The sequence below is a fragment of the Bubalus bubalis genome, chromosome 12 (genome assembly GCF_019923935.1).
Source record: "Bubalus bubalis isolate 160015118507 breed Murrah chromosome 12, NDDB_SH_1, whole genome shotgun sequence".
Lineage (NCBI taxonomy): Eukaryota > Metazoa > Chordata > Mammalia > Artiodactyla > Bovidae > Bubalus > Bubalus bubalis.
In genome coordinates this window covers 49,145,235-49,161,577 of record NC_059168.1, presented here as the reverse complement: position 1 = coordinate 49,161,577, position 16,343 = coordinate 49,145,235, and the positions used below count along the sequence as shown (strand labels likewise).

Genomic DNA, 16,343 nt, shown 5'->3' with positions numbered 1-16,343 from the left:
CTCTCTTGCTGTGGAGTATGAGCTCTAGGTGCACGGGCTTCAGCAGCTGTGGCACAGGTGCTCGGCAGTTGTTCCCAGGCCCTCGAGTGCAGTCCCAGCAGCTGTGGCACACAGGCGTTAGTTGTTCCATGTCATGCGAAATCTTCCTGGACCAGGGATTGAAATCACGTCCCCTGCACTGGCAGGCGGACTCCCATTCACTGTACCACCAGGGAAGTCCTATTTGTGTTCTTTTTGATGATAGCCATTTTGGCAGGTGTCAGAGAACATCATGGTTTTTATTTGCATTTCCCTTTTTTTTTTTTTTATTACAGCCATCCTAGTAGATGTGGAGTGGTGTCTCATTGTAATTTTGATTTGCGTTTATCTAACTAATACTAATGGTGGTGAACATCCATACATTAGTGAGTTATTCCAACATCATTTGTTGAAAGACTATTCTTTCCCCTGTTGAACAGTCAGCACTGTGGTTAAAAATCAATTGACCATAAATATATAGGTTTATTTCCATACTCTCAATTCTATTCCATTAGCCACCTGTCTTTATGCCTGTGCTACACTGTCCTCATCAATGTTGTAATTAGTTTTAAAATTGGGAAATGAGAGTCCTCTAATTTCATTCTTTTTCAAACCTGTTTTAGCTATTCTGGGTCTCTTGCATTTTTGTATGAATTTTAGGATCAATTTATTAATTTCTGCAGAGAAGCCACCAGGAATTTTAATAGGGTTTGTACTGGTAGATCAATTTAGGAAGTACAGCCATTCTAACAATTACATCTTCCAATTCATGAATATGCAATGTCTTTCCATTTATTTAGGGCTTCTTGAGTTTCTTTTAATAATATTTGTAGTTTTCAGAGTATAAGTTTTACATTTCTTCTGATAAATTTATTCCTAAGGGATTTATTCTTTTTGATACTATAGTAGATGGAATTGTTTCTTAATTTCATTTTTAGATTGTCTGTTGAAAGTGTATAGGAATACTGTTGATTTTTATATATTGATCTCACTTCTTACATCCTTGCTTAACCTGTCCTAATAAATTTTTAGAAAATCCTCAAGATTCTCTTTGTGCAAGATCATGTTATCTACAAATGGATATAGTTTTACTTCTTCCTTTCAATCTAGATGCGTCTTATTTTCTTTTCTTGCTGAATTATCTTGGCTACTTCCAATACAAAGTTGAATGAAAGTGGTAAGAACAGTCATGCATGGTTCTTTATCTCAGGGGGAGAGCATCTAGTCTTTCACTACTATCGTTATGTTAGTAGTATGGTTTTTGTACATGCCCTCTTCAGGTTGAGGAAAGTCCCTTCTTTTCCAAGTTTGTTGAGTATTTTTTATATGTAGAAGTGCCAGGAAATTTAAGATTTATTCAAGTTATGGCCCTATCATTCCCTTAAAGCAGTATTGGTGTGAGTAAGAAGTTAGTTCTAAAATCTACCTTCTCTGCTCCTATTCCAGGTAACAGCACTTCCTGGAGAAAAACCACACACCTGCAGTAGGTGCCACAATAGACATGTGCCTAACATAAGCTAGGCCTTCAGCACATTTCATCAGTTACTACACTTAGCCTTTGTCAGTTTCCTGTATTAATCCCCTCAACAACTCTTCTCTCCACCATCCTCAAGTCCTCGGGTTAATCCCCACCTTTTCTCTCTCAAAGACTATGTTGCCCCTTAGAATATCAAGAAAATTGAGGCCAGCTAAAATGTTCTATTCTGGGGACTTTCCTGGTGGTCCACTTGTTAAAATTCCAACAAGATTCCAATTCACGGGGCACAGGTTCAATCCCTGTTTGGGGAAATAAGATCCCACACAGCCAAAAAAGGTAAAAAAAAAAAAAATTCTGTTCTGACTCCCACATCCCTACCTAAGTATTCACCCACCCTCCAGCCGTGCTAACTGCTTTTGCACAGGTCTCAAGATCGACTCAGGGTGAACTGTCCCCTGAATCCCAGCCCTTCCAGCAGTCATCATATCTCTCTGTCTTGTAATCTTGGTCTGTCTAGTAAATTATTCCTCTCAGTCAGGTTAAAAACACTCAGTCCTCTTCCATATTAGTTTCACATTCAAACTTCCAGAAAAAGGTAGCTTCTACTTACCTTCCATCCACTACTTATCCCACTGCAACAAGGTTTCACTCCCTCTACTGAAATACCTAATAACTCCTTATCTTACATCAACTCTGTGCCATCAATTTCATTATCCTTCTGAAAATAGTTCTATGACAATTGTGAGCCCTCAAGGGATGCTGAGTAAAGAAAGTGGAAAATAAGGAGATGTTAGTGTCCCAAAAGAGGTGACATGACTAGTTGTCACTAAAGTGACAAAGAGACCTGCAAGATGAGAATTGCATGTGTGTTCTCTGACTTGCTTCGTTTCTAGTTAATAATTGATCATATACACATAGTTGCCTATAAAAAAGGGAGAACCAAGAAAGTATTATTCTTAATAACTCTGGGTCGACTGGAGAAGGGAATGGCAAACCATTTCAGTGTTCTTGTCTTGAGAACCATATGAACAGTAATGAAAAGGCAGAAAGATAGGACATTGAAAAATGAACTCCCCAGGTTGGTAAGTGCTCAATATGCTACTGGAGATCAGTGAAGAAATAACTCCAGAAAGAATGAAGGGATGGAGCCAAAGCAAAAACAACACCCAGTTGTGGATGGGACTGGCGATGCTGAAAAGAGCAATATTGCATAGGAACCTGGAATGTTAGGTCCATGAATCAAGGCAAATTGGAAGTGGTCAAACAGGAGATGGCAAGAATGAACACCAACATTCTAGGAATCAGCGAACTAAGATGGACTGGAATGGGTGAATTTAGCTCATATGACCATTATATCTACTACTGTGGGCAGGAATCCCTTAGAAGAAATGGAGTAGCCATCATAGTCAACAAAAGAATCTGAAATGCAGTACTTGGATGCAATCTCAAAAGCGACAGAATGATCTCTGTTCGTTTCCAAGGCAAACCATTCAATATCACAGTAATCCAAGTCTATGCCCCAACCAGTAATGCTGAAGAAGCTGAAGTTGAACGGTTCTATAAAGACCTACAAGACTTTCTAAAACTAACATCCAAAAAAGATGTACTTTTCATTATGGGGACTGGAATGCAAAAGTAGGAAGTCAAGAAACACCTAGAGCAACAGGCAAATTTGGCCTTGGAGTAGAGAATGAAGCAGGGCAAAGACTAATAGAGTTCTGCCAAGAGAACACACTGGTCATAGCAAACACCCTCTTCCAATAACACAAGAGAAGACTCTACACATGGACATCACCAAATGGTCAACACCAAAATCAGATTGATTATATTATTTTCAGCCAAAGATGGAGAAGATCTATACAGTCAGCAAAAACAAGACCGGGAGCTGACTGTGGCTCAGATCATGAACTCCTTATTGCCAAATTCAGACTCAAATTGAAGAAAGTGGGGAAAACCACTAGACTATTCAGGTATGACCTAAATCAAATCCCTTATGATTATACAGTGGAAGTGAGAAATAGATTTAAGGGACTAGATCTGATAGAGTGCCTGATGAACTATGGATGGAGGTTTGTGACATTGTACAGGAGACAGGGATCAACACCATCCCAGGGAAAAGAAATGCAAAAAAGCAAAATGGCTGTCTGGGGAGCCCTTACAAATAGCTGTGAAAAGAAGAGAAGTGAAAAGCAAAGCAGAAAAGGAAAGGTATACCCATTTGAATGCAGAGTTCCAAAGAATAGCAAGGAGAGATAAGAAAGCCTTCCTCAGTGATCAGTGCAAAGAAATAGAGGAAAACAATAGAATGGGAAAGACTAGAGATCTCTTCAAGAAAATTAGAGATACCAAGGGAACATTTCATGCAAAGATGGGCTCAATAAAGGACAGAAATGATAGGGACCTAACAGAAGCAGAAAATACTAAGAGGTGGCAAGAATACACAGAAGAACTGTAGAAAAAAAAGATCTTCATGACCCAGATAATCACAATGGTATGATCACTCACACTCACCTAGAGCCAGACATCCTGGAATGTGAAGTCAAGTGGACCTTAGGAAGCATCACTACAAACAAAGCTAGCGGAGGTGATGGAATTCCAGTTGAGCTCTTTCAAATCCTGAAAGATGATGCTGTGAAAGTGCTGCACGCAATATGTTAGCAAATTTGGAAAACTCAGCCATGGCCACAGGACTGGAAAAGGTCTGTTTTCATTGCAATCCCAAAGAAAGGCAATGCCAAAGAATGTTCAAACTACTGCACAATTGCACTCATCTCACACACTAGTAAAGTAATGCTCAAAATTCTCCAAGCCAGGCTTCAGCAATACATGAACCATGAACTTCCAGATGGTCAAGCTGGTTTTAGAAAAGGCAGAGGAACCAGAGATCAAATTGCCAACATCCGCTGGATCATCAAAAAAGAAGAGAGTTCCAGAAAAACATCTATTTCTATTTTATTGACGATGCCAAAGCCTTTGACTGTGTGGATCACAATAAACTGTGGAAAATTCTGAAAGAGATGGGAATACCAGACCACCTGACCTGCCTCTTGAGAAACCTATATGCAGGTCAGGAAGCAACAGTTAGAACTGGACATGGAACAACAGACTGGTTCCAAATTGGAAAAGGAGTACGTCAAGGCTGTATATCGTCACCCTGCTTATTTAACTTATACACAGGGTACCTCATGAGAAACGCTGGGCTGGAGGAAGCACAAGCTGGAATCAAAATTGGCCAGGAGAAATATCAATAACCTCAGATATGCAGATGACACCACCCTTATGGCAGAAAGTGAAGAAGAACTAAAGGGCCTCTTGATGAAAGTGAAAGAGGAGAGTGAAAAGGTTGGCTTAAAGTTCAACATTCAAAAAACTAAGATCATGGCATCCGGTCCCATTACTTCATGGCAAATAGACGGGGAAACAGTGGCTGACTTTATTTTTCTAGGCTCCAAAATCACTGAAGATGGTGACTGCAGCCATGAAATTAAAAGACGCTTACTCCTTGGAAGGAAAGTTATGACCAACCTAGATAGCATATTCAAAAGCAGAGACATTACTTTATCAGCAAAGTTCTGTCTAGTCAAAGCTATGGTTTTTCCAATAGTCATGTATGGATGTGAGAGTCGTACTATAAAGAAAGCTGAGTGCCAAAGAATTTATGCTTTTGAACTGTGGTGTTGGAGAAGACTCTCGAGAGTCCCTTGGACTGCAAAGAGATCCAAACAGTCCATCCTAAAGGAGATCAGTCCTGGGTGTTCATTGGAAAGACTGCTGTTGAAGCTGAAATTCCAGTCTTTTGCCCAACTGATGCGAAGAGCTGACTCATTTGAAAAGACCCTGATGCTGGGAAAGATTGAGGGCAGGAGGAGAAGGGACGACAGAGGATGAGATGGTTGGATGGCATCACTGACTCAATGGACATGGATTTGGGTGGACTCCCAGGAGTTGGTGATGGACAGGGAGGCCTGGCATGCTGCGGTTCATGGGTCCGCAAAGAGTCGGACACGACTGAGCGACTGAACTGAACTAAACAGGACCTTTTTATTTTCTTACTTTGTCTTATCTTTATTTTTAACATGTTTTCTATAGTGAATGTATTGGGAGTCTTAATTATATGCTGCTGCTAAGTCGCTTCAGTTGTGTCCGACTCTGTGCGACCCCATGGACGGCAGCCCACCAGGCTCCGCCGTCCCTGGGATTCTCCAGGCAAGAACACTGGAGTGGGTTGCCATTTCCTTCTCCAATGCAGGAAAGTGAAAAGTGAAAGTGAAGTCGCTCAGTCGTGTCCGACTCTTAGCAACCCCATGGACTGCAGCCTACCAGGCTCCTCTGTCCATGGGATTTTCCAGGCAAGAGTACTGGAGTGGGTTGCCATATGGTAGATAGTGTTAAATACTCTGTATGAATATTCTCACCCTCAACACTTTTATTCCCATTTCATAATGAGGAAATTGATACCTAAAACAATTAATTGCTCAAAGTCAGGTGAATTATTTGTGCAGTAAACATTAAAGAATAACAGGTTTCCTTGGTGGCTCAGTGGTAAAGAATCTGCCTACCAGTGCAGGAGACATGGATTCAGTCCTTGGTCCAGGAAGACCCCACAAGCCTTGGAGCAACTAAGCCTTCACCACAACCATTAAGCCTGTGCTTAGAGCCTGGAAGCCACAAATACTGAGCCCACATGCCTCAACTACTGAATCCTGCTTGCCCTAGAAGCCTGTACTCCGTGACAAGAGAAACTGCCACTTTGAGAAGACCGTGCACTGCAAGGAAGAGTAGTCCCCACTCACCGCAACTAGAGAAAATCCTGCACAGTAGTGAAGACCCAGCACAGCCGAAAATAAATAAAAATTTTTAAAAATTAATTTAAAAAAGAATAACAAGGACTATTTTTCTCCTATCAAATTAGCAGATTAAGCATAGTCACTTACCTAGGATGGGTAAGATAATAGCACGACTTAAACAAGATGCGTAAGTTTTTTGAGCTTCTGTCTCAGGCACCTAATTAGCACCTGATTATAAATAGTAATCACTAAGAGTAGAAAACTGAAAATAATTCAGAACTCCAATAATAAGGAAACTGTCACAAAACCAATGATAAATATAAATTTTTTATGAAACCATGAACAGTCATGTTTGACAATATTTAAATTAATTAGGGGAGAGTGCCCTTGAACTCACGTGTGATGTTCATGTTTCCAGCTACCTGTTATTTCTATTTGTCTCACAGGCAAGAATAAATTCACTTTTAGTGCCCCAATCATATTAAATCTGGTTTTCTACATCTTCCTCACATCACACCTCCCTCCCATAGCCAATCTATCTCGAAGGCCTGTTGGTATTTCCTCCCAAATTTATATTGAGTCCAACCACTTCCCTCTATTCTCACCATACCTATGCTAGTCCTTCTAGGACTACTGCAACAGCTTCCTAAATGTTTAACTCCTGAACACACTATTTTCTTCCCATAGTCTGTGTGAACACAACAGAAATTTTAAACAGCATGATACAAAACTATATATCCGATAATTGCAATTTGGGAGAAAATGATTCTAGAATAAAAGACTGTGAAAACACACTACTTAAGAAACAGGGGGCGGGAGTATATTTATATTTATCCTAATTGTATTTGTTTTAAAAAATCACTGAATAGGAACTTGAGGAGGGCTAGAGAGCAAAAACATTCTTTTATTATTTATTATTCGCTGCTCAGCCTTCCTCTTGTTGCAGAGAACAGGGGCTTCTCATTGCCACTTCTCTTGTTGCGCTGGCTCTAGGTCACTGGGTTCAGTAGTTGTGGCCCACCGGCTTAGCGGCCCCGTGGGACCAAGGATGGCACTCAAGGCCTCTTCATTCGCAGGTGGATTCTTAACCACTGAACCACAAGAGAAATCCCAAAAGAACTTTTTGAGGTTTTTAATTTAAAGATATTTGCTTCAGTAGCTTTCTAATGTGAACTTTTCACAAAATAAATCCCATTTTTATTTTTCAACCGTTAGATTATATTACCTAATCAAAAATATTGTTTGCAAAACAGAAATACGCTAAAACGTTGATAGTCACTACTCTGGAAGCGTGAAAGCAGAGATTCTGTTTTCTACTTGTACACATTCAGTGAATTTTCTAGCGTGAATGAGTAATTTACACGATCAGAAAACAAATGAACTTTTTAGAAAAGATCTTTGACACCGTTTCCGTGGGGGGGGTCAAAAGAGCAGGGAGCAGGGTTGCGAAGGCTCCCGCTACAAAGGTGACAGGGTGAGTGTCTGTTTCCAGATTTCCACACGTCTGTGCGCTGCAGGGAAAGAACCATGAGGGAGGGAGAAGGTAGAAAGGCAGGTAGAGGATGGGAGCGAGCAAGCGCCAGGCCCCAACGACGTCACTCCCGTGGGTACGTCCGTGGGCCAGGGAGCTCCTGCTCCGCCAGTATTGTCTCGTAAATACGAGAGCGAAGAAGGAAAGGGGGACTACGTTTGTAGCGGCCGCTGCGGAGCTAAGAAAGCGGGAAAAGACAAGTCCGCCTTCTACACGCAACAATACAGTCCCACCACCAAGAAAAGCAGTCACACTTCGGATGAAACAGCGGAACCCCAGCTTTCCGGGCTTTTTTCTAATCCCTGCCCCTTGCCTGGGTGTGGCTGCGGCGACGCACACAGGAAGGGGCGGGACATAACACTAAGCCCGCGTGCTGATCTCGCGAGAGCATTAGGGGACGGAAGCGCAGTCGGTGCAGGATGCGGTTCCTGGTTGCGTTCGTGTTACTGAGCGTCGCGGCAGTAGGTAAGAATTTCCCCCCGCCCCCACCCCACCGCAGTCCCAAGACCAGCCCCCAGTAATCCCACTCTCGCCCCGGGGCCCGTCATCTTCACCGTGGCCTGTCGGCCCCTGACCTCACTTCTTCCTTGCCCGAACCTCGCCACCTCTCCGCTCGCCAGCACTCCCCTCCCGTTTGCCCGTTGCTACGTTCCGAGGAGTCTTTTCTCCCCGAGTACCTCTCTTCAGCCAGATAGTTTCTCTGTTTCAGACTTACTGCTCAGTTCTGCTCCAGTCTCCGGAATAGCCGCTCCGAAGGACGATCAGGCTTCTGCAGGAAGCTCCAGGAAGCACGTCTTGATCGCTCAGTCTGGGCAAGAAAACAGTAACCAAACCTTTCTAAATCAGACCGACGCGAAAACAAGCCCTGACAATTCGGGAACTCAGCAGCGCCCGGCGGACACCGGCCCTGACAATTCGGGAGCCCAGCAGCGCCCCACGGAAACCCACTCTGATAATTCGGGAGCCAAGCAGCGCCCTGGGGAAACCGGCGCTGACAATTCGGGAACCGAGCAGCACCCCGGGAGAGCCGACCCTGGCAGTTCCCCCAGAGACCAATCCAACAAGTTGGTCTCCAGCCCCTCTTCTGATAACAAGGAGTCCACCAAGCTTCATGTAAACACAGTAACTGGCAAAGCTCTGCAGACTTCCAGAACTGAACCTGGGGGGAAAGTGTTGGCAGACCCCTCTTCTCCCCAGCAGGAGGGAGAAGGTAAGCCATTAGAACTAACAGAAGATGTGGAGCCCAAGGAGACTGAAGAAGGGGATACAGAGCCAGAGGAAGACGCACCACCCAAAGAAGAGAAAGAAATGGTTGGCCCTGCCTCCAGGGAGAACCGTGAAGGGACACTTTCGAATACCTGGAGTAAAAAGGATGACCTTTATAAGGATAACCTTGGAAATGCCAGTGCAGAGAGCAGCCACTTTTTTGCGTATCTGGTGACAGCAGCCATTCTCGTCGCTGCCCTCTATATCGCCTACCACAATAAGCGGAAGGTAAGGCAAGAATGCCCTTAGGAGGAGGAGTGGGATTTCCTCCACCCAGAAAGCCTGATGTGTGAGTATCCATCACTCATCAGCCTGTAAGCCCTGGGAATTTAAGAAACAAACTTCCGTTTTTTTTCCTGAGATCCTGCCAGGGTTCTCTGTTGGATTTTCTAGGATTTTTTTTTTTCCTTTGTTTTAGAAATCATTTGTTTTCACATCTGTTTCCTCTGAGTGCCCTGTGCTGTTGCATCAAGTGTGAAGCTTAGGACATTATTATGATTTGACCCAAATGAAAGTCTCCTCCCATAATCTTGGAACTTAGAATCTTTCACATCCTGAGAGAGGACCTGAGGACCTGACAGTATGTATGCAGTTAAAGCAGTGATCTTCCTGTTTTCAGTGCTTCCTGTCTTCTTATTTCTAGCTTCCTCTCCCAAGCGTTTGTCTACCATCTGCAGGAACAGAAAGAATGGTTACAGAGTCTTCAATACCAGCAGCAGAGCGCTCAGGGGTCTATGTTCTGCAGCTGAGTTTCTGATTAGAAGACAGGCCAGAAATTGCATGAATACACTCATCTTTTACTTCAGCAGGGTTTGTTGTGTTGCTTAGTAACCACTCCCAATGACAAAATAATTGCATTTCTTCTTTTGTTTTAACTGAAATGTAAAAAAACACGAAGTGTAGTTGATTTACAATGTTGTGTTAGGTGTCCAGCACAGTGATTCCGTTTTTTATATATATTTATTTTCAGATTCTTCCCAAATGATTGCATTTCTTATGAGCCCTTAGAATTTAATAGTTTCTAATAGTCTGACTAAAATTGAAGGGTTCAATTCATGATAGTCAAAAGGCCTAGGTCTGTGAGAAATGAGAGAAGACATTTAGTAAAAGTGGTACATTCCTGGGAATTCCCTGACAGTTAAGGGGTTAAGACTCCATGCTTTCACTGCAGGGGCCACAGGTTTGATCTCTGGTTGGGGTTCTAAGATCCCCAGTGCCACATGAATGTGGCCATGAAAAAAAATTTTTAAAGGTACATTCCTTACTCTGCATCCAAGTGCTTATCATGGAGAGTAACCTTAAGTATGAAATGAGAGTGGTAAGGTTCAGATGAAGTAAAGTGTGGGGTGAAAGAGTACATTTGCAGATTAGAAGTAATTATTGCTTGATATTAAGATAAAAGGAGGGGGACTTGCTTAGCTTGGAAGAGTCTCAGTTGGGGAGGAGTTGGCAGTTCTTTTCACTGCGTTGTTGTTCAGTCACCAAGTCCTGTCTAACTCTTTGTACCCCAAGGACAGCAGCATGTCAGTCTTCCCTGTCCTTCACAATCTCTTAGAGTTTGCTCAAACTCATGTCCATTGAGTCGATCCCATCCAGCCATCTCATCCTCTGTCACCCTCTTCTCCTCCTGCCGTCGATCTTTCCCAGCATCAGGGTCTTTTCCAGTGAGTTGGCTTTTTGCATCAGGTGGCCAAAGTATTGGAGCTTCAGCCTCAGCACCAGTCCTTCCTGTGAATATTCACGGTTGATTTTCCTTAGGATTGACTGGCTCGATCTTGCAGTCCAAGGGACTCGCAAGAGTCTTCTCCAGCACCACAGTTCAAAAGCATCGATTCGTCAGCACTCAGCCTTCTTTATGGTCCAACTCTCACATCCATACATGACTACTGGAAAAACCATAGCTTTGACTATACAGATCTTTGTAAGCAGAGTGATGTTTCTGCTTTTAAATAGGCTGCGTTCTCTTGAGTAAATCACACAGACTCCAGCTGGCTAGAGCCTAGAACAGCTGTCCTGCACCTGTCATTTCCATTTAGGATAAAGGATTCTGATGTAACTAGGCCCTGTCCTCCTTATAATTGTCAGTAGGGCCTTTCTGTGAATGGTCTACTCTTTTTGCTGTCAAGATCATTAACAAATGGGCCGCCAGGTGATTACCTTTAATTTCAGAGACTGAAATCTGTCACCATAAAGTCACTTGTTAATCACTCTCTTGTCCTTTTCCCCAGATTATAGCTTTCGTCCTGGAAGGAAAAAGATCCAAAGTTACACGGCGGCCAAAGGCCACTGACTACCAACGTTTGGACCAGAAGGTAAGAGAGGAGGGAGGAATACGCCATCTCAGATGGACCTAGCCGTGGGCTTGTGTTTGGTATAGCGGCAGCAGCTAATTCTGGGAGTGCTGTTTGCCATTGCCTCTGCCCTTCTCAGACCGCAGCGTACAAACATCCCCTGTAAACATGTCTGCAGTGTTAGTGTTAGAAGAGTCTCAGGACCTCTGCAACATCATCTTCCTTCAGTAGATGAGGAAGCTCAGACCCAGAAACACTGTGATATTTTTTTTTTTCTAAAAGTCTTTATTGAATTTGTTACAGTGTTGCTTCTGGTTTTCTTTTGGTTTTTTTGGCGGAGGCATGTGGGAATCTTAGCTCCCCAACCAGGGATAGAACCTGCACCCTTGCATTGGAAGGCAGTATCTTAACCATTGGACCAGTGCAATCCCATTGGGAAGTCCCAAAACATGCGATCTTTTCCCCCTTAGTTTCTGGGAAAATCAAGACCTCAGAGCAACTCCCTCAACTTTCTGCCTATACTTTTCACACTCGACCAGCACTTCACAAGTTTTCACAGGCATTTGACTCACCCTGAGAATTGGTATTAAAAGCTTTTACTTTATCCATTGTTCCTTGTACAGTGAGGGTCAGTTTGTCTTCATTTTGAATTTTTCCTCTGAACCGAAAATTCTAGGAGATCGCTTCCCCTCAGCCTCAGCCCCAGCCCCATCATCCCAGCAATAAGATATATTCCTCTGAAAACAGATGAAAGTTACCAATGGATTGTATTGCTCTCGTTTCAGATTTGATTTTTTCTGTTCTTGAGAACCTTGTCCTCCCTGCTGATTTGTCTCTAAATTAAGAAGAATGAAGAGAAAAACACTGTGACCTAAGAGACACCCCCTCCTCCAGGGTTGGCGGCAAGTCAGGGCTAGCAGAGGTGGTGGGGAATGGGGGTTGCTTTAGATTTTGCACCTGCACTTTGGCAACCTTGTCCTCCTGTGTTCCCGTTATTTATGCTGGTGTCTTCCAGGCTGTCCCCCTCTGAGTGTGAGTGGAGGAGCATGTTGGCACCCAGCTGTGACCAAAGGGAGATCCTGGCCCTGGGTAGGTGCCCTGCCAGGGGCCTTGGGTTGAAGGTGGTTAGCCCTTGAAAACACCATTGCACTCAACACTATTTACTTTCGAGGGCCTAGGAGAAAACTGCAGATTAAGGCCCATTGCTACCAAGGCCTTTTCCCTTGTGGGGATGTGTACCCCACAAAAGATATAGAAGGTGGTAACTGCTGATTGCCTGAGGGCTCCTGTGAACACGATTTTCTTCAAAGTCTCCAGCAGCAAACTGAAACAGCAGCTACAGAACGGGCTTTGTTGCCCTCGAGTCCAGCCTGCCTAGTGCAAGCTCTTCATGCTCTTCTGACAGTTTCCTATCACTTAAGACAAAGTGAATCCACTTGCATTTGGTTGTACTGAGCAGAAAACTGAACTCGGGGATTCTGGGAGGAAAGCTTAAAGCCACTGTTCCCTGTCACAGATGTTTTAAAAATAACAGTTAACGATTATCGAAACATTGTGTTTATGCCTGCTTACCATCCTTACAGGAACTTTCTGAAGTAGAGTGAGTTCATGCTTTGAAGGCATGTAGGACCATTTGGTTTGGGTCTGCATTTTTTTAGAGGACTTTTAAGAAACAGGATTTCCAAAAATTCTTACTTTGCCTTTGTTGCCTAAAATATTTGTATTTACTTATATTTACAAACTGATTATACTCCCTTGTTTACCTAAATCTAGTTAAGGGTCCTCTTATCTGATATAAAATGGTAAGGCTAATTAGTAAAAATTCCCCCTCTGTCCCATGTCAGGGGTTATTAAAGTTTAAGAAATTTAGAGAATTCCCTGGGGGTAACCGAGGGTAGCCTCCTAGATCAGACCGTTGTTTGAAGTTTCATTTAACTGTTGTACTACCCTATTATAGAGAGCCTAAAGAGAGTTGTTTCTGCAAAGAAGAAACTGAGAGAGAATAGCTAATCTCAGGGAAATTCTAAGAAAGTGGGAAGTGAGAGAGGAAGAGGGTGAGTTCTGGGCTGTTGAAGAAGTCTGGTGGAAGAAGGGGCCATTGTGTTTGTCATGGCATCTTCCACCTCACTTAAAACAGCCCATGACTGAGTGGATTTTCATCCTCTGCAGGTGACATTTGTAAAGGTGAGGAATGAAGACTCTTGGCATCATCCCCTAAGACCATGGTTATTTTATTTCCTTCTCTGTCTGCCTCTTCCCTGCCTTCTTCCTCCCCTCTGGTGTTTTCTATTTCTGCCTGTCTTCATCTGGCACCATTTTCCTTCCACCTATCTATGTGCCCAGATTCTCTGCTCCCATCCATCTTGTTTGTGGTCCATTCTGCTGTTCAGCTTCTCCAGAAAGTATAGCTTCAGCTCCCTTGCCATTCATCCTCCTCATAACCTTTACAGACTCATTAGTCTCTGTCTTTCTGCCAAGAATGTTTTCCCAGAGGTTCAGATCACCAAATCCAGTGGCTTGTTCTCAAAGCTTAGTCTTGTCCTGAATAGAATTGGACACTTACCATCCAAATTCAACCTCCCCTCTTGTGGTCTCTGTGCCGTGGCTTCTGAGAACTCCTTTGCCTTTTCCTGTGCTGGTGGGGGAGAATGCCTGCAAAGACAGGTCTATCCCTTTGTCTCCTCAGAAACTTACTCATTCTTTAGCCTCTGGATGAGTGACTCCCAAGTTTCTATATTCAGCGTAGTTCCCAGAGAATCCTGTCCTGCCGTGTGGTGAACATTCCAGCTTGTCAACCTGTTGTCACTGAAACAGAATTTCTCTTCTTCTACACATTAAGCTGCCCCTCTCAATTGCCCAGTCTTTTTGATCATCTCAACTCCAAGCTGACATTTTTATCTCTTGGCACAAAAGTCCTATCCATTAAAAAGAAAAATATCTCTAGCTACAGTCTTTCTCTTCATTTTCCTTGCTTCCCTGCCCCACACCCCCACCCACTTCACTACCCTTCTGGATCTTTTTTTTTTTCCCTAGGAGCCACCTTCATTGATCTCTTGTCCATTTCCTCTTGTGTGTGTAGAGACCAGAGTGATCTGAAGCTTCTGTCTCGTGGCTCTGAGAATCAAGTTCATGGACCCTGGTGTTTACAGCTCTGCAGGCTGATGCTGTCCTGCCCGTCTTTCCCTGCATCCTCCCGGGGCCTAAGGCCCCTCTTGTCAGGCAACCATCAGGCCTCGACATCCTCGCTACGTTCTCCAGTCCCTGGCTTTTGGTGGCTGTTTTTCAGTTAGGGCACACTCTCTTCTCTTCTTTCCTTTGCTTCCCCAAAAACCTGTTTTTTCAGGCCCCAGCTCCAGTTTGCCATGCACCTGCCTAATCCCCCACCCCACCTGATCAGCTCTTTCTGTTTTACTCCAGTAAACAGAATCTCACTCATGCATTTTGGAACTAAAGCAGAGCAGAGCAGTCAGTATCTGACATCTCCGTCTGGTCTCCCCAAGAAAATGAAGCTCCTCACGGGAGCATCCATGGCGCCATCTGCATATCTGCCTCACAAGGGGCAGTCCCTGGGGACCTGAGTTCATTTCTCCTCAGAAAGGAGACATGTTCTTTCTTTAGGACATCTGGCTGTGACCTTTCTGAGGCCTCACACACTGCTTTCTGGCTGCCGGTTGCTGCCCTTATTGATGGATTTTGCTAGGAAGGAGGAGAGCAGAAAGCAAGATTGGTTTCAGGCACCGAGAGCAGGTTGGCACCAGGTGGACACATACGTATTGTGGAGTCCATGTAGCTTCACTTTTTAAGCCTCAGAGCCGGACAATTTCTTGTGAAAGAATACAGTCGAGTTTAAGTTTCACTTTAGAAATTGCACTGAAAGAAATCTCCCACACCAAAGGAAAAGTTGTTTTCTGGGTCATTGTCATTTTGAAGATCGACTCTTTGAAGCGTGTTTTCCTAGAGATTGTGTAGATGAGGGTGAGCTGGTGGTAGTGGGAGGATCTCTCTAGCTGGGGTGGGGCGCAGGCAGGCAGGAGCTCTATGCTTTGCTGCCCAGTTTTTGGTTGAAGAGTGGTTTCTATTTGGAGGAATCTGTGCTTTAGAATCATTTGAAGAGTCTACCTAAAAAGGCTTAGTTAACTCGTAAAGACCTGACAACTAGCTATGTACACTCACAGTTCTTGCCACGTGATGGCTTTTCGTGAAACTTAGTGATAGGCCCCTAAACCTCTCAAATTGCCAGTAGTGATTCTCATTTCCTCCTCCCACTTCACATCATTTAATTCACAAGCCTGCCCCTCATTTTGGGAGGGTGACTATATATGGAATGCTGCTGCATGTGAGATGAAAGCTGGCAAGCCTTGCACATGTTCTGAACCATTTGAGCAGGGAGGAGAGCACTCTGCACCAGAGCCTGTACTTCTGCCAGCTATCTCCTAAACATTCTGGGTGGGACCATTGTGTCTGGCCTTGCCTTGCTTAAGAAGGAAACCTGGGGAGAGATTTCTCAAATTTAACTGTACGTCGAGAACCAAGACTGAATCTCAGCCCAATTCCATGAAGTCACATGTGGATTTCCCAAATACCCCAGTCTTGAAACTCCTCATAAAGGCATTGGGTCTGAGCTTTATCAGGTTTCAAGCTGCCAACAAAACCAGCTTCCTCACACTCTTTGGAATTCCTTTAATTCAGAACTCTTAAAGTGTTCAATAAATGGTTGATTGCTGAAGTTGTTCCCCTTCTTTTTTGTTCACCCAATTAGCAGAATACCACTGTTTTGCAATGTTTTATTTTTCTAGCTTGTAACTTAATGATGATTTATTTCTTAAAGCTTATTTGGTCCAACGATAAGTATTTTTCCATATAATGTTTTACTGAGTTTCTGTGAATGCCATCACCACGTAGTTGTGTATCTCTGCATAGAAACCAAAATAAATTTCAAATATTAAAGCTATAAAATTATTAAATTTAATTTT

At 43.5% G+C, this 16,343-nt stretch overlaps 1 protein-coding gene across 1 annotated transcript; it reads left to right on the top strand.

The window, feature by feature from the left end:
• The first annotated feature begins 8,119 nt into the window (after positions 1 to 8,119).
• TGOLN2 (trans-golgi network protein 2) lies at positions 8,120 to 16,096 on the top strand. Its single transcript, XM_006061085.4, has 4 exons — positions 8,120 to 8,278; positions 8,523 to 9,307; positions 11,308 to 11,391; positions 12,156 to 16,096. The coding sequence occupies exons 1-4, from the start codon at positions 8,233 to 8,235 to the stop codon at positions 12,159 to 12,161; spliced, it is 921 nt and encodes a 306-aa protein (XP_006061147.3). The 5' UTR covers positions 8,120 to 8,232; the 3' UTR covers positions 12,162 to 16,096.
• The last annotated feature ends 247 nt before the right edge of the window (positions 16,097 to 16,343 follow it).

Excerpts from the sequence above, each read along its gene's own strand:
- TGOLN2 (XM_006061085.4), top strand. The coding sequence starts at position 8,233 with ATGCGGTTCCTGGTTGCGTTCGTGTTACTGAGCGTCGCGGCAGTAG. Across the intron at positions 8,279-8,522 it reads ACTGAGCGTCGCGGCAGTAG|ACTTACTGCTCAGTTCTGCT; the intron begins GTAAGAATTTCC and ends TCTCTGTTTCAG. Across the intron at positions 9,308-11,307 it reads CCTACCACAATAAGCGGAAG|ATTATAGCTTTCGTCCTGGA; the intron begins GTAAGGCAAGAA and ends CCTTTTCCCCAG.